This window comes from Bufo gargarizans, chromosome 4, assembly GCF_014858855.1.
Source record: "Bufo gargarizans isolate SCDJY-AF-19 chromosome 4, ASM1485885v1, whole genome shotgun sequence".
Lineage (NCBI taxonomy): Eukaryota > Metazoa > Chordata > Amphibia > Anura > Bufonidae > Bufo > Bufo gargarizans.
In genome coordinates this window covers 423,672,811-423,690,719 of record NC_058083.1, presented here as the reverse complement: position 1 = coordinate 423,690,719, position 17,909 = coordinate 423,672,811, and the positions used below count along the sequence as shown (strand labels likewise).

The 17,909-nt window shown below is 44.9% G+C and overlaps 1 protein-coding gene across 1 annotated transcript; it reads left to right on the top strand.

Annotated features, from left to right (window-relative positions):
* The first annotated feature begins 1,277 nt into the window (after nucleotides 1-1,277).
* Nucleotides 1,278-17,669, top strand: TFB2M (transcription factor B2, mitochondrial). Its single transcript, XM_044289454.1, has 9 exons — nucleotides 1,278-1,418; nucleotides 1,589-1,973; nucleotides 4,034-4,122; nucleotides 6,909-7,062; nucleotides 9,670-9,818; nucleotides 10,663-10,752; nucleotides 11,156-11,212; nucleotides 13,980-14,134; nucleotides 17,335-17,669. Exons 2-9 carry the CDS (start codon nucleotides 1,628-1,630, stop codon nucleotides 17,519-17,521), a joined length of 1,227 nt encoding a protein of 408 aa, XP_044145389.1. The 5' UTR covers nucleotides 1,278-1,418; nucleotides 1,589-1,627; the 3' UTR covers nucleotides 17,522-17,669.
* The last annotated feature ends 240 nt before the right edge of the window (nucleotides 17,670-17,909 follow it).

Below are 17,909 nucleotides of genomic sequence, written 5' to 3'. Positions count from 1 at the left end.
GTTCATGTGGCTGAGGGTTTTTGCTGAATGTACAGGTCCATGCCTGGCAGGGGCCCTGCCCCACGCCACAATTGGCTGCTGTTTAGCTCCATTCTGCTTTCCACATGAAAACCCACCGCAGAAAGCACAGCGGTTTCTGCCATGGGATAGGAGGGTGTTTGATTCTGGACAAAATCTTCAGTGTGACTCTAACCTAAGGCCATGATGTCTTTTTTACAGCCCACCATAATAAACACTCCCCACTGGCATCTGCTGGCGATGGAGTGCAAAATGTGATAAAGGGTTTCTGTCATCAGAATTAACCCTATTAAACTAGCTGACATTAGCGACGTCCTTCACTTACTGCGCCAAATACTGAACGGGACGGTGCAAGTGCGAGATACATGGCAGACAGGGCCTCTGCGGAGACCAACGCTGGCCTGGCCCTGGCAATCAAGTGCAGCGGGGCGCGTCCAGAGGTGGGAGAACGGGCAACCCCCCCCCCCTCCTAGTGGCTAATTAGCATATTATAAAAGCCATATTTCTGGAGTAACGGGCATGGATAAAAGTAGGAATAGGCTAGTTAGGTTCAGCTGACATTAGGACATCGCCGCTAACATCAGCTAGTTTAATAGGGTTAATTCTGGTGACAGAAACCCTTTAAAAAACTTCAATTCAGACTGAGCCAAATTGCGAAATAAGAAAAATACAAAAGAGGGAATCTGATTGGTTGTCTGATGATAACAGCCCCAATCAGCTGAGTCTCTTCTTTCCATAGAAGAAGCAGATCAGTGTGCACGCAGACTACAGGCCCTGTGTGTACAGGCGTATATACACGTCCGTCTACTCCGAGACAATCTACAACAGTGGCGTCTATTCTGTAAGTCCGGGCTGCGGGTGACAAGCCAGTCCCGCCCATCCCTGACACTAGTGTACGCCCCCGGACATGCCAGCTCCTCCCATCCCTGGCTAGTGTACGCCCCCGGACATACCAGCTCCTCCCATCCCTGGATAGTGTACGCCCCCAGACATAGCAGCTCCGCCCATCCCTGGCTAGTGTACGCCCCCGGACGACCAGCTCCTCCCATCCCTGGCTAGTGTACGCTCACGGACGTACCAGCTCCTCCCATCCCTGGCTAGTGTACGCCCCCGGGCATACCAGCTCCGCCCATCCCTGGCTAGTGTACGCCCCCGGACATAGCAGCTCCGCCCACCCCTGGCTAGTGTACGCCCCCGGACGTACCAGCTCCGCCCATCCCTCATTGGTTTACGACCCCGGATATAGTAACCCCGCCCAACACTGACAAGTATACGCCCCCGGAAGAGGACGCCTCGGCCTGTCTCCTGCTCTACCATGCGACGTCTGCGGCTCCTGGGACAAGGTCACACGTGCGGTCGCTGAGCCGCTTCCTGGTACTTAGCGCTTCTATGGAGGCTAGGTAAGTGGCTGCACGACAAGCTAGGGTCAGGAATCGTCTGTCGCAGCAGATGTAGCAGAGCTGTTCCACATAGTGTGATATAACCATGTACAGGGCTGTCTGCAGGGAGCTGCTCATGTTCCTGTATTCTCCTAGTGTTTGGTTGTATTCACTGTGCTTTGTCTCTGCAGGCGGTGACCACCCTGTGAGGGCACACACAGGCCACCACCATGTCTTCCATCTGGGTGGCCCGGATAGGATTCTCCATCCTCCGCTGTGGACCGCAGGCTGCAGGAACACCTGTGCTATTTTGCCCACGACAGACTCACCAGGCGCCCGGTTTCAATGTCCCCTTCCACCAGTCTCCTTCCTCCAGGATGTCCACTGCATCACAGCAAAAACCAAAACGTCCGCAGTCTAAGACGGTGACGGGCAAGAGCGCAGCACTGAATATCGCGGAGTCCTGTGCACACTTCCGAAGATTCATAACCGATCCGGCTCTTATAAACTCCATCCTGAAATGCCTCTCACCTAGGGGACCTGGCCCAGTGGTGCCAATCATCGAGTGTAACCCAGGTACCAGACTTTCATATTGAGCTTGGCGTATGTCTACTGTCATTTTACTCTCTCATCCCATACAGCCCAGGGGCTCAGTGATGCTGTCCTGGCACTGCCCCACGCCATGACTGTAGAGATGGCTACATTTGTGTGGCTGCTGAACTGGCCCTGTTTTGGTGTGGACCATAGTGGTTAGCCCTATCCGGTGGGTGACTCTGCAAGGCAGCTAACAGACCCTTGGTATACTGTTTAGGTGGGGTTGACATCACCGTTTAGTTTTCCGTTCTTCTAATCCATCAGAAGAACAGAAAAATAAACATAAAATGGATCCTGTATTTAAAGCATCCGTTCTGCTCAGTTGTGCACATTTTGCATCAGTTTTAGTTATTTCCGTCTGAGATCCGTTATTTTAGATGGGGGGGGGGGGATACTTTGTGTAAGCTGTTTTTTTTTTGTCCTGTCTAAAATAACAAATTTCAAAACAGAAATTGCTAAAACGTAAGCAAAATATGCATAACTGAGCATAACGAATGCTTAAAATACAGGATCCGGTTTTCTGTTCTTTTGACGGATCAGCAGAACGGAAAAATAAATGGTGATGTGAACGTGTCTGGAGGTGTGATTCCAGCACTGCCGGATACAGATGCAATGTCCGCTGGCCCTATTCCGGCAGGCTGCCAGAATTCACACCATTTATTTAACATCTTTCTCGTGGAAAATCTGTGAAGAAAGGGTTACAAATGAGCTCTTAGCAAGCCCTGCCTCTAATGCCACCACATGTAAGGCAGCTATCCAATCAGTCAATGATGGTAAACCTTTTATAGACTGAGTGCCCATACTGTGACCAAAAACCCATTTATTTATCACAAAGTGTAACCTGAATACTACAGTGCAATATAGTATATCCTCCATGTACTTTATCATTTAGCTATAATAGTCTGGCTACATTCAATGTGCTGCCTGTGCTGTTCATAGAGCTCTGATAAAGTCTGTTATATTGGTACACCATAGACTTTTTCCAGGGAGCGGGTGCCCACAGAGAGGGCTCTGAGTGCCGCCTCCGCCGGACCTGCCCGCCACAGCTATAATTCAATGTTTGACCCTTTAAATAGACCTTGAGACATGACTCTGATATTAAATAAGCCAGCATCTCCTCTGCAGACAACTGTGATCTTTTTACTACAAAATCACAGTGAGATAAAGTTGTCACTGTCATTTTGTAGTAAAAAGGTCAGAGAGGCACAGAGCATTATCAATCCTGTTAATGCTCCGTGTCTCTGCTGTCCGGAGCGGGGCTTGGCTGTCATTCACGCTGCGGATGTCACGCATGGCATCCTCTCGTGTGAAACAGCCCTAAGTCAGTTTGCCACTGGCAGCACTGATTAAATAGTGCTAGAATGTGCAAGGACCCCTTCCCCCCCAAAGCTGGTAACACCCAGCTGGACTTTAACTGGAGACTACTAGTAATTCATTCATAAACTTCTAGAAGGAATAATAAACAAATGGCACAACGTAGAGTCATAAGAATAGACGTAGTTAAACGGGGACATGTCAGGAGAGGGGACAGGACCTTTTGAAGCAGGAAAGTGACTGTTGTCTGTGTAGCTTTGGAGTATTTGCATTTTCTCTCTGCTGCCACAGCAATAATCTAAACTACGTAGTTTATCAATTGATATTTATTTGGTTTCAAAGTGGCTCAGTCACAGGGACATGGGTTTAGCTAATAATTAAGCTTGGTCTTATCACTGCAGGTCCTTTCATGGGCTTGCTGCATTTCACACAGAGCACCAGGCTGGCCACCTTCCAGCAGTGCCAGTGGTATGCATAGCTATGGCATGCTGTATGTGGATGCCCTCCATTGACATGAATGAGGCTTATAGAAACTATAATACGAGACCCCAACGGTGAGTAGGAATGGCCAAAAACAGCCATCTTTTAGTATTCTTCTGAGACGCTCTCATCTAAAGATGCTGGCTTTGGGACTGTTCGGAAATGGGGACATGGGTCTTATTCGTAAAAGATGGCTATTGTTCATAAGGTTTGTAGGCAAATGATGATTATTATTATTTTTTTTTAAGGTCCTGGAATTCTCACCCAGGCGTTGCTGGATGCTGGCCATAAAGTGTTTGCCTTGGAAAGTAACTCAGATTTTCTACCATCTTTGGAGGTACTGAAAAAAAAAATCATCTTGAGGGCTTAAGAACATCAGTCTTCAAGCAGGCTGTTAAAATGGCTTCAGAGGTTTCTATAAATTAAAGCGTCCATACCTACTGCATGAAACGTGGCCGAACCTGACAATTGTGGCAGGACCAGTTAACCATCTAATGTGTGAATCTTCTTCTGACCCCAGCATGTCGGAGAGAAAGAAGGATTGAACATGTTGGCTTTCATCATGCTTGAAGGGAACCTGTCACCGGGATTTTGTGTATAGAGCTGAGGACATGGGTTGCTAGATGGCCGCTAGCACATCCACAATACCCAGTCTCCATAGCTCTGTGTGCTTTTATTGTTAAAAAAATAAAGATTTGATACATATGCAAATTACCCTGAGATGAGTCCTGTCCCTGACTCGTCTCACGTACAGGACTCATCTTTGGTTAATTTGCATATGTATCAAATCAGGTTTTTTTTACACAATAAAAGCACACAGAGCTATGGGGACTGGGTATTGCAGATGTGATAGCGGCCATCTAGCAGCCCATGTTCTCGGCTCCTATACACAAAATCCTGGCGACAGGTTCCCTTTAATACTTCCAGTAGGGTGTGCAAGTTATTCCCCTCGCCATTAAAATATGTATGCACGCTTGGTTGAGGAAATCAGGAAGAATAGCAGTTGGCCAAATTGGTTTAGCCGAGAGCTATCTAACACTATCTGGATAAGTTTTACAGCCATTTTGTATTATTGGCTTAGATGTATTATTATTACTATTTTTTTTATTATCCTTTTGTAATAAGTTTTTATTATGAACTTTGTTTTGGCTCTGCAGCATCTGTCTTACAGTACATAGCACGGAGCAGAGTGTTTAGTAGAGGAGAGATGAGCGCTGCAGAACATCCTGCAGTTTGCTATGTGCTGTCAAACATAGAAGATGTAGAAGCCAAACACTGCAAAATTAACAGAAAACAACAAAAACCGCAAATAAAACCTTTTGTATCCCAAAACGCATCCTACATAAAGAAGACTCCAAAGCGCCCAAGGCCACTTTTCTGGAATGACTAATTTTAAACATGTTGGTCCCAATGGTGTGAGTGTCTGAAAATCTGCAATTTGAGCAAAATGCAGTTTGTGCAGAAATGTATCACCTTTGTGCACCAGAAACTGCAGTACAGCTTTACATCTGCTCCATATAGTTTAGTGCACTCAAGGTCTTTTGTAGTTATCCAGATGACTTTAAAGGGGCTCTGCACTTTGTTTTAACTGATGATCAGCGGGGGTCCGACACCCAGGACCCCCGCCAATCAGATACTGATGATCTTTCCAGAGGATAGATCATCAGTTAAAACAAATTGCAGAATCCCTTTAACCGGACGACATGTTTTATTAAAGGGGTGTTCTGGGAATTTTTTTAAATATTAGCCAGCAACCTGTCCTAGAGTGTGAGCAGGGCTGGTTTCCTCCCCTTGCAGAGCTGCCTGGCAGGGTTGGGCTCACACTACACTGCTCTACAATAGTGACCTTCACCTGCCTACAATATACTGTCATGGCTGACCCCACAGGCAGCTATGCAAGTGAAGGCAACCAGTCCTGCTTACATTCTAGGAAACCTCTTTAACTCCTTCAGGACCCTGAGATTTTCCTTTTTTTTGTTTTTCACTCCCCGCCTTCCCATAGTCCTAACTTTTTTTTTATTATTTTTCCATTCACATAAGGGCTTATTTTTTGCGGGACAAGTTGTACATTCTAAAGGCACCATTTATGGTTGCATACCATGTAGTAAGAAGCGGAAAAGAAATTCCCAATGGGGTAGAATTGGGGAAACACCATTCTGATAAAGGTTTAAAATTTTTATAACCATATTCTGACCCTTATAACTTTTTTGTAGTTATGTACGGGGCTGTGTGAGGGTTCATTTTTTTGCGGGACGAACTGTTCTTTTTAGTGATACCAATTTGGAGTGTGTGCGACTTTTTGATCACTTTTTTCATAAAAAATTGTTGAAGTGACAAAAAATGGCAAATTGGCTTTTATTTTTTTTTCTTGTTATGCCATTTGCCATATGCCATTAATAGTTATATTTTAATTGTATGGGCATTTTTGCACACCGCGATACCCATAATTTTTTTTATTGGTTAAGTATGTTTATTTTAAGGAAAGGGGGGCGATTTGAACTTCTATTTTTTATTTTTACTTTATTTTAAGTCACCTTGGGTGACAATAACTGGCAAACATTAGATTGCCCATTGTGTTCATTTATGGCTATATATCCATCATTGAGCACTTAATTTGCAATATAACAGTACAATGCTGCCACCTAGTGACCTGTATTGGTATATTCCTGAAATCGACTCCAAAACCTGCTTGAGGCGTCGGGCTATTTCAGCGCTGTAACAGGTTCCCAGATCTGTCTGGAAACGATGTTACCGGAGCGGAAGCACGCAACTTCCACTTTCGGACTGCAAAAATGTCATGGTCACATTTGATCATGGCATCTGAAGGGTAAAATGTATGTGATCAGCCTTATGGCTGATCGCATACATGTGCCGCGGGTCTCTATTTAAAATGTCAGAAACCTGGTGGCTAAGACGCCCGCTGCACGTGCAAGGGACCTGACTTCCGCCGTACATATACGGCAGAGGTCCTTAAGGGGCTGAGACATATGTATAGCTTACAATTTATAGAAAAAATTGATTATATGAGCTATAGATGATCCTTACATTAATTTGAAACTATTTTAAGATACTTTTTAAGGTTTTATGTGAACTTTTAGCAAAATGTTTGTTTTTTATTTCTAGAGATTACAGAAAACTGCTAATGGACAACTAAAAGTGGTTCACTGTGACTTCTTCAGGATTGATCCCTGGTCTGAAGGACTTGTTCAGCCTCCTTCTATGTATTCCAGTACTCTTATGAAAAACTTGAACATCACTGAGGTTTCTTGGGCTTCAGGTTAGATTCTATCTTTCAGATTTTTTTCCCCCTCACAATATTTTCATCTAGAATCTGCTAAGAAAGGTTGAAGATGGGGCAACCCCCCCCCCCCTTTCCTAGCATCACCCATTTTTATATAATTAACTGGTGTTACACTGCTGTAACATCTAAGACTACATTTAGCACCCTGCAGAATAATATGATTAATACCCGTCATTGCAATGCAAGAAAACCATGCTTATTAAAAGTAGCAATACCCTATTTTAAGACCCTCTTGAAATGTAGGTTTGAATTGGAGGCTGATGTGGTGGCATTAGGTTTGGAGTACTGGTGTGTGGCATTGCACACAGTGGGGCAAATTGACTAATCGGATGTCTCCTATTTTGACAGTATAAACTTAAGGGCCGAGAAAGTTGTACTGTGCTCACAATCAGATACGATCAGACTGTATCATAAATCCTATGATGCAGTCTGAGATGAGACCAGTACATGGCCCTTGATTCCCAGGCTGATCAGATTTGTGTGAATCAGCAATTATACTTCCTCCTTCTGGCTTGGTTTAAAAAATATCTGCACCAGAAACTGCCTCAAAAACTCGGTGTTACTAATTTATCTGCACCTAGAATCTACTTTAAAGTAGACGGGGACAGGGCTTTGCAGGAAGGGGTTTTGACCCAAGATGCAACATTTTAGTCCAAAATGTTTCCACAATTCTGGTCTAAAATTCTTTCTCAAAATAAGCCAACCAATAGTTGTTATAGAGGTGGATAAAAGGGTCTAACCATGCATCACGTTTCTCATGTAGCCTGAACCCCTGGAATAAATCTGGTGCAGGTCTAGACATCCTGAAAACTAAGTTTATGACCTTTAAAGACGTAGGCTAGTTTCACACTAGCGGTAGGGGAATCCGGCGGGTTAACAGCATGTTGGATCCGGTCCTGCCGCTAGTTCACGCGTGCCCCCGGACTGCCGCTCCGTCCCCTTTGACTGTAATGGGGGCGGAGTTCCGGCGGCAGCGCACGCAAAGAGCCATTTCTTTGCGTGCGCTGCCGCCGGAACTCCGCCCCCATTATAGTCAAAGGGGACGGAGCGGCAGTCCAGGGGCACGCGTGAACTAGCGGCAGGACCGGATCCAACATGCTGTTCACCCGCCAGAACAGCCTGCTGGAGTCCCCTGCTGCTAATGTGTGTGTTGCTTCACAAACTATTTAACTATAACACTATATTTAAAAAGTGTCAGCGATTAGCTGATGGGGGTTGTCATTATTTAATGCACTTATATAAATTTATTAAACAAAGCTTTTAGAAACCATGTGTTAAACACATTAAATATGTCATCATGCATGTGTACAATACTTCCATATCTCATTCATATTTCCTATAGTTTCAAATTAGAATTGTTGTGCACTTTTTTTTTTTTTTGTGTACAGTACATATTTGTAACCGGTTTGTGGATGACTAGATCTTGCATAGTCTCTGTATCCGTGTTTGAAACACAGTCAACTGGTTTTGAAAGTGCACTTGCTTTTCATGATGTGTAATTCTGGTATATTACCTTTTTAAAAATGTCCAACTTTAAGGTCTTGGTCACACATATGTGCATATAACTTTCTGCTTAGGTCACACTTTTAACCACTAATGTAAGCTTTCATGCAATTTTTATGAAAATTTCCATTTTAAAGCAAAAATAGCATGAAGGTTCCTGTGCTTTTAAAGGGATTCTGTCACCTCGTTTTTCGGTTATAGAGCTGCAGACATGCACGGCTAGATCGCAGCTAGCATTTCCGCAATATACCTGCCCTATAGGGCTGTGTCCTTTTTTTTTATTTTGTTTAAAAAATGATTTATAAATGAGCCTGGTAAGGAGTCCAAGGGGCTGTACTAACCTTCCTGTTGCCCAGCCACGCCCCCCCTGTGAAGGAGCCCAGCACCGCCTATGTCCTCCCAATCTCCTCCTTTCGTCACAGTTAGATTGCCGTAATCTCGCGATGCGCAAGCTCACGCATGCGCAGTGCCGGTATAGTGTTCCTTCCCTGTGCTGGCATCAGCCTCAGGGAAGGAAGTGCGTGAGCTCGCGCATCGCAGGATTACGGCGATCTAACTGTGACGAAAGGAGGAGATTAGGAGGACATAGGCGGTGCTGGGCTCCTTCACAGGCGGGCGTGGCTGGACACCAGGAAGGTTAGTACAGCCCCTTGGGCTCCTTTAAAAAGCTCATTTACATAATCTGTAAAATCCTTTTTTTAAACAAAATAAAAGGACACAGCCCTATAGGACCGGTATATTGCGGCGATCTAGCCGTGCATGTCCGCAGCTCTATAACCGAAAATGAGGTGACAGAATCCCTTTAAAGACTTCAGTGATATTCTGACACGTGTGCCTACTTCCAGAAAATATTTAGGTTTAGGGATTAATAGGATTTTGTAATTTTAGGTTTTACTTGCACTTGTCAAAAGTGCAAAAAAAAAAAGTCTTATCTACTAGAGGTGCAAAATAACCCTGGCAGTGAAAGGCTTGACAATTTTAGCAGTTTATTAAAGATGGCAGTCTGTAGACCCCGGTTGCTGTAGGTCTAGTGCTCTGCTGTGAGATTACATATTTCTCTTGTTTTGTTCCTTCCCTCAGATGTTCCTCTAAAAGTTTTTTTGATGCTTGGCCATAAAAGAGAGCGGATTTTACTTTGGCGGCAAATATACTCTCTCTATGAGCAACTTTCAGTTTACAGATATGGGAGGATAGAATTAAATGTATTCATAACGGAAAAACAATACTGGGTATGTCTGTACTTTTTATTTTATATGTAATAGAATGCTCGCTCTTGAAAATAAAATTCCATGTTCCAAAGCCTTGAAGAATTTAGAGGGGCTGGGATGAGTAGTGCACATACATGGGATAATCTTGCTGCTAAACTTTACTGTGAAATATACTTATTTAAAAAACTGGGAGGAATGTCTTAAGATGTTTCAATCAGAAATGCTCTGGAGTAATATGCACCATATTAATTATGAGGTGCATGCTTCTTAGGCTTCATGCACACGGCCGTTGCCCGGCCCCCAATATGCGGGCATCGGCCGTGTGTCCCCTGCATCATCCGGAGATGCGGTACGGAACCCCATGGAGTGCTTCCGTGGCGTCTCTGTCCGTGCCTCACCGCAAAAAAATAGAACATGTTCTATTTTTTTTTTTTGCAGTGCAGACAGATCACGGACCCATTCGAGTTGAATGGGTCTCGCTCTGTCGGAGGCGCCGCACGGACATTACCCGCGCATAATTGCGGTCCCCAAGGCACAGAACAGCTGCACAACGGCCGTGTGCATGAGCCCTTAATAGATTAGGGTCAGTCCATGCATCAAAAAAGTAGGATATAAATGTGTGGGACTGTGGAAGGCCATGCGCCTCTTGCTAAGCCTTGTTACCTTTTTCTAAAAGCGGCAAGAGCAATAGAAACTCGCAAAAGGTTGCACATTTTTGCCCAGAACACAAATATTTGCAACTTTTGTGCTCCAGAAAACTGGCATAAGCGGTATTGGAAATCCAACCAATGGCTGCGTCTGTTTTTTTTTACCATACATTGGGGAGCTATGAATTTATCCACTACTCTGTAATTTTCTCTTCTAGAAACTGATTTCTAGACCTGGTGACTACATGAAGTATCAAGCTCTGAGTGTACTGTTTCAGGTTGCCTGTGATATAGAACTCCTGCACAAGGTGAGTAACCCAGCTGCTGGGAGTAATACTGCAGGGCCAGTATGATTAACGCTCTGTATGCTAGCACTACATAAGTAAAGGTTATGAACATTTACGGGTAATGTTGGCAGGCTACCTCGTTGACCGCTGTCCTGGTTGTTGGACTATCCACCTTGTTCTGGACTCGTGTGGTGGCTCAGATCCGGCAACAGATATTCTGCTACGTATTAGAGAGAAGTGTTGCACCCCTGGACAGTCTGGTCTTACTGTTTTCTTGCATGTATAGTATGGAGGGCCAGAGAATAGCAGTCTGGAAGAATGAGCACCCCTACCCCCAGTTACCAGCTGCTGTAAGAAGTGCCCAGTTATTGTTTATGTGGAAGTTAGTTTTGGTTCTTGATTTATTTCATTTTATTGTGACCAGGAACCCACATCCACATTTTTCACGCCTTCAAAATTTAGGAATCCTGCAGTGTCGGGGGTAAGTACTAAAAGAAAACCATGCAAATGTTTCCTATGGATCTAGCCCACATATGCGGTCACCAGCGATCTCCCTATCCAACTGTTTGTATAGACACGTAGCTGTGGTTCACCTGATTGAAAGGCTGTTTTTGCTTTCGTTAATCTGAGGCTCCATTCCTAAATTTGTTTTGTCCTAATATGCAAATTAGGCCTTTGGGGCAATGAGGGTGTCACCATTGCTCTTCTTGCACACAAGTGTCACTCCTATCTGTGGCCAGCTTCTTCCACTGCCTGACCTTGATGCAAAACAGCGAGACAGGGTCTGGCAACAGAAAGGAGAGGAGCTTGGGAGCAGTGAGAGCAACAATGACTCCCTTGTTGCACCAAATACCTAATTTGCATATTAGGAATATCTTGAAAATCCATATATTTGCTTTGCATTGTACTGGAATCCACAGAAGAAATCCGGAACACATGGGGCTTGTGTATATGAGTTTGTTACCGCACCCCCACCCCTCCAGTTCACTTATGTTGACCTGTACTATTTGCAGAATGATGTAACTTTTGAACACTTAATCTTTGGGTTTAAGATCATAAACCCAAAGTTTTATTTTGCTACCAATCTTTTCTGATGCGTCTGGGATAATTAAGTTTCTTCTTGTGGAGATTGCTGTTTGTATAGGGAGTCTTAGGCCTCTTTCACATGAGCGTGACGGATTAGGTCCGGATGCATTCAGTGAAACTCGCACCATTTTGCAAGAAAGTTCAGTTAGTTTTGTCTGCGACTGAGTTCAGTGGTTTTCTGTGCTAAAATAAAATAAAAAGATAAAAAAACGGAAGGTTTACAAACAATATATCTTAGCAACCATCAGTTAAGCCCTATTCACGCCTATGGTGCCAGGGCTGCGTGAAAAACAGAATATAGAACATGCAGTGTTTTTCACACCACGCACAACTGATGCGTGAAAAAAAAAAAAAAAAAAAAAAAGGATTTAGTGCGGGTGCTATGTGTTCACATCGCACCCGCGATGAAAACTCGCTTGTGTTAAAGGGGCCTTATAAGCCAAGGAATGCTTCTGGGAGAAAAAGGAAATGTAGGAGGGCAAAAACTGGCTCTCTAGTGTCACGGCTGTCATCGGGTGATTTCTTTTCCTATAGGATAGATTCTTGTTTTTGCTTATATCCCAAGGCCTGTTTCAAAGTGCCAGACAGTGACTCACAAGGTAGCCATCCAGTCGGTGGCACTAGAGACTAGGGCTGCAGCTAACGATTATTTGAATAATCGATTAATCGATCGTAGAAATTAATCGGCAACTAATCGGCAAAAACGACAAAATTACAAAACAGAGGTTTATATGATCTTACTTGAAACAAATATGTTCAAAGGCCATATTAAAACAAATTGTGGACGACACTATTATGGGGGATCTGCGGATGACACTATTATGGGGGATCTGTGGACGACACTATTATGGGGGATCTGTGGACGGCGCAGTTATGGAGAGGGGGATCTCTGGGCGGCGCAGTTATGGAGAGGGGGATCTGTGGGCGGCGCAGTTATGGAGAGGGGGATCTGTGGGCGGCGCAGTTATGGAGAGGGGGATCTGTGGGCGGCGCAGTTATGGAGAGGGGGATCTGTGGGCGGCGCAGTTATGGAGAGGGGGATCTGTGGGCGGCGCAGTTATGGAGAGGGGGATCTGTGGGCGGCGCAGTTATGGAGAGGGGGATCTGTGGGCGGCGCAGTTATGGAGAGGGGGATCTGTGGGCGGCGCAGTTATGGAGAGGGGGATCTGTGGGCGGCGCAGTTATGGAGAGGGGGATCTGTGGGCGGCGCAGTTATGGAGAGGGGGATATGTGCACTGTTATGGGCTTTCCTCATAACAGTGCACAGATCCCCCTTCCCATAGCAGTGCCATACACAGACCCCCCCCTCCTCCCCATAGCAGTGCTATACACAGACCCCCCTCCCCATAGTAGTGCCATAGACAGATCCTCCCCCCTCCCCATAGCAGTGCCATAGACAGATCCTCCCCCCTCCCCATAACAGCCCCGGCCCCGATGCTTATAAGTCGGACTAATCAAGTCTGCATCTTTATTTTACCTTTTTACAATGACGCTCCTGTAACAGCCAGGCAGAGCGGACGGCGGCGTAACGTCACTCACTCACGTGACGCACCTGCTCCGCCCACCTCATGAATGAAGGAGGCGGAGCAGGCGTGTCACGTGAGTGAGTGACGTTACGCCGCCGTCCGCTCTGCCTGGCTGTTACAGGAGCGTCATTGTAAAAAGGTAAAATAAAGATGCAGGGACCGCCCGCCTGCATAGCAACGAATCGGCGATTATTCGATAACTGGATTCGTCGACAACGAATCCAGTTATCGAATATAATCGATTACATCGATTAATCGTTGCAGCCCTACTAGAGACCCAGATTTTGTGTTCCTTCGTGGGAGCTTATCTACCTAACCTTTTGTGATTGATAGGAAGCTATGGCCTTCTATACAATACTAGCATATCTGGAGCCAGTCATGGCTGAGATTGGAATACCTGCTGTATGCCACAGCCAGAGGTTACCCGAGCTATGGAAACAGCTTTTTCCATACCTTCAGCTACTGCCTGGAACAGGTATTCTGATCTCTGCCATGAATGAGATGGGAATAACACTATAATAGGAGGGAAATGATAAAAGTATGTTTGTGCTCTTTAAAATAACCATTCGCTCTGTGTCTGAACTACTTGTTGTGCACTTCCAAGTTTGAGACCATCTTTTCTATTTTCTGTTTAAGGGTTTACCTGATGATGATAATTTGTGTTTAGTAAGAATCACGCCAAGAAGAAACTTGTTTTCTGAGAATTTTACACCTATAGACGGGGCTACATTTGTTCACATGATAAAGCAATTTCTAGCAAGACGCAAGTCAAAACTGATAGAAAAACTTGAGTAAGTATTTATATGCAAGAGTCACCTGTTTAATTTCTGAAGTTCATGTTCATGTAAGCGGTGGTTTCTAGAACATTGGTTTGATTTGGTGGCCTTACATACTTACGTTTTTGCTTCTTTTTCTAAACCGCATTTGAAAAATGAAACCTTAACAGTGATCCACATGAACACATAAATTTTTTTTTATACAATGGTCAAACGGCTGACATACAGTGATTATGGGCCTAAATCTCTTGACCTCACTGGGCAGCTGGTTGTACTGGATCCCTGGCATACAGCTAAAGCTTGACAGTAGTTTGGGGTCATAACGATCTTGTGGGAACAGGCAGCAGGGACTGTAGCTGTATGCCTGATCTACAATGTATGTCCTCCCTGGAAAGAGCATCATCAAAGAACAGTAGTTTGTGGAACTGTTGTGGGGCCGTTGTGGCACTAATATCAGGGCTAGCGGGTCAGCCACGGAAGCCTATTTCATGAAGCTGCTGACACACAGTTCTTACGCTGGTGTCAATTTCAGAGGCATTTTGGAGCTTTAGTAAATGATACAACTTTGAATAGGCTCCAGCACTTGGTGGCCCTGTTCTTAGAGTTTACATTGTACCGCTTTGTGCCATCAGAAATTTCACTGAGGGTACTTTCACACTTGCGGCAGAGGATTCTGGCAGGCAGTTCCGTTGCCGAAACTGCCTGCCGGATCCGGAAAAACGTATGCAAATTGATGGCATTTGTCAGACTGATCAGGATCCTGATCTGTCAATGCATTGAAATGCCGGATCTATCTCTCTGGTGTCATCAGGAAAAAAACGGATCCGGCATTTATCTTTTTTATTTTTTTGCAGTCTGAGCATGCACAGACCGCAAAAACTGATCCGTTTTGCCGGAACACTCGTGGCTGGATCTGGCGTTAATGCATGTCAATGGGCAAAAAAAATCCCGGATGCCGCATTCCGCCAAGTGTTCCGGAATTTTGGACGGAGATAAAACCGTATTTATTATATCTGTCCTGAAAAGGCAAAAAGACTGAACTGAAGACATCCTGAAGGGATTACTCTCCATTCAGAATGCATTAGGATAAAACTGATCAGTTTTTTTCCGGTTTTGAGCCCCTAGGACGGAACTCTGTGCCGGAAAAGAATAACGCTGGTGTGAAAGTACCCTGACTTGTAGTAAAAGTGTCACCCTGGGACAGCACCTCATATTAAAGCCACTGGAACTTTTAGTATGATCTATACTATCAGTGTAGATTGCACTCAACAATACAAGGGATGTCGACACACTTTTGGATATATATTTGTGTCTAGATACACTACCAGAAAAAAATAACATCTGGAAAACTTAAAGGAAATGTGTCATCAGAAAATGACCTTTTGTTTAAATCGCATTCCTATGTTTTTTTTTATTTTTTTTATTTGATAGTTTTAATTCCATGTCGAAACTCATAAAATCCTGCAATTTTTGCACTGGCCACTATGCCTAATAATTAGCACCACTTCTTGGTTTGTACAGATCACCTGCAGTTACCTGGGTGGCGCCGCCTCTTGCTGCGATTACAGGATCCTACTCGGGCATAGTAAGGCCTCGTGCACACAGCCATTGTGTGACCATTATGTGCATTGGGGGCTGCAATTTGCGGTCCCCAATGCACGGGCAATGTCCGTATGACGTCCGGGACGGATCAAGACCCATTCAACTTGAATCGGTCCGCACTGCATCTCTGGGTTTACGGACCCGTTGAAGTGAATGGGTCTGCATCCGTGATGCACATGGCCGGTGCCCCCGTGTATTGCGGAACCGCCATATGCAGGCCAAAATACAGCCACGGCCTGTGCATGAGCCTTAACTTTCACAAAGATGCTGGATATCCTCCAGTGGTATGTCATTCCAAGGTCTTTCAACTTGGACCCGTAGTTCAGCCAAGGTGGTTGTTGGCTGCTGTGGATGGGAGATCCATCACCCCATCCAGTCCCAGACATTGATTGGGGAGAGATATGGTGATGAAACTGGCCAGGGGAGCTGCTGGTTACCCTGCAGAGCAAGTTATGTAGCGAAAGCATGGTTTAGGTGGATGTGATCTTGTTGGAACACTCTTTACAAAAAAAGTCAGTAAGACTGGTTCCATGATGTCCTGGATATACTAAAAGCTGGCAATGTTCCCTCTACAATTACTGATGGGAACAGCCATGCAACCTGCCATCATACATAGTGCGGAGAAATACAGGACAGACACCAAGTGTTAGTGTGGGTTACCGTTAGCCATCATCGCCGTTCCTGTCTGTGATTTGTGGAGGGAACCTTGACCAACCTTCAGTATGTCCAAGACTTCGTGGAACCAGTCTTGCTGCCATTTTTGACTGTTGGAAGACATGGTGGTTCCAATAAGATAACGCCCGACCAGACATTGCTCATGCTGCACAACATGCTCTTCAGGGTATCCAACAGCTCTCCTGGCCAGCTTGATCACCAGATCTCTCCACCTTCAAGATCGTTTGGGACTGGATGGGGTGGGCGATCTCCCATGCACAACAGCCAACAACCACCTTGTCTGTATTAGGGCTGTTTCACACGAGCGGATGCTGTGCGTGGCATCCGCTCCGTGAATGACAGCCAAAACCCGATGCAGACTGCAGAGGCACGGAGCATTAACATGATTGATAATGCTCCGTGCCTCTCTGTGACCTCTTTACTACAAAATCACAGTGCTAAAAGTTGACACACTGATTTCGTAGTAAAGAGATCACAGAGCATTATCAATCATGTTAATGCTCCGTGCCTCTGCAGTCTGCATCGGGTTTTGGCACTCTTTCACTGAGCGGATGCCATGCACGGCATCTGCTTGTGTGAAACAGCCCTTACAGTTTCAAGTTGAAAGAGCCTCGAATGACATGCCCCAAGAGCATATCCAGAATCTGTATGACTGTTAAAAGCTGCCACTCTGGCATGTTATCTCAGCAAGGGGTGATGCCACCCCTTGATTTTTGGGCAGTGTCTAAAAATATTCCTTTAAAAATGTAACCTTTAATAAAACTAAATGGGAGGGGGGGGGAGAGAAACCCTTGCATTATGAATTTAACATGGCTGGCATTTGTGCATCAGGGGTCTCTGTGTAGTCAGTCTCATAGATTTTTGTATTGTGTATTTGCTCAGCAAACTAGGAAAAATCATATTAACACTGATTTACTGTAACCTCCCTTTTCTTCCAGTAACCTGGCCCCTGGCAACGGCCAAGATTTATTACAAAGTTTAGCACTGCCCGTGGACATTGCATCTGGCTCCATCTACCCGGAAGAATACAAACTACTTTTTGAGCTGATGTCGCGCTCAGAAGACTTTAATCGGAGCTTTGTATTAAATGAAATCTGTGAAGACATAGCGGCTACAAGCTACTGAATAGACTATCCGCCAGTATTGAGGTTGTGCCCACTATACATATTCGGGCACTTTAGCCGACTACAGCTACATTAAATTCTCTGTTTATTTGAGAATGTATTACATTTTATCATGTGGCTGCATAAAAAGGAAAACTAGTTGACCTGTGTATATAATATATATTATCTCTCTCACACACACCCTGTTTAAATAACAATAAGAAAAAAAACTTGTGTCCCTGCCCTACCATTGCAGCCATGATGTGCCTGCTTACGGCTGAGGCCAGTGCTTTGGTGCAGCAGTCAGACGGTATATGGGGACGTCACCACTGCTGTCAGGACTATAAAGTCAGCCATTCTCCCTGCCATTTAAAAAAAATCCAGTTGGACAACCCCTTGTATGGGCATTT

Coding starts and splice junctions, on each gene's coding strand:
- TFB2M (XM_044289454.1), top strand. CDS start 1,628: ATGTCTTCCATCTGGGTGGCCCGGATAGGATTCTCCATCCTCCGCTGT. Junction 1,974..4,033: donor AATCATCGAGTGTAACCCAG/GTACCAGACTTT, acceptor TTTTTTTTTAAG/GTCCTGGAATTCTCACCCAG. Junction 10,753..11,155: donor ATATAGAACTCCTGCACAAG/GTGAGTAACCCA, acceptor TATTGTGACCAG/GAACCCACATCCACATTTTT.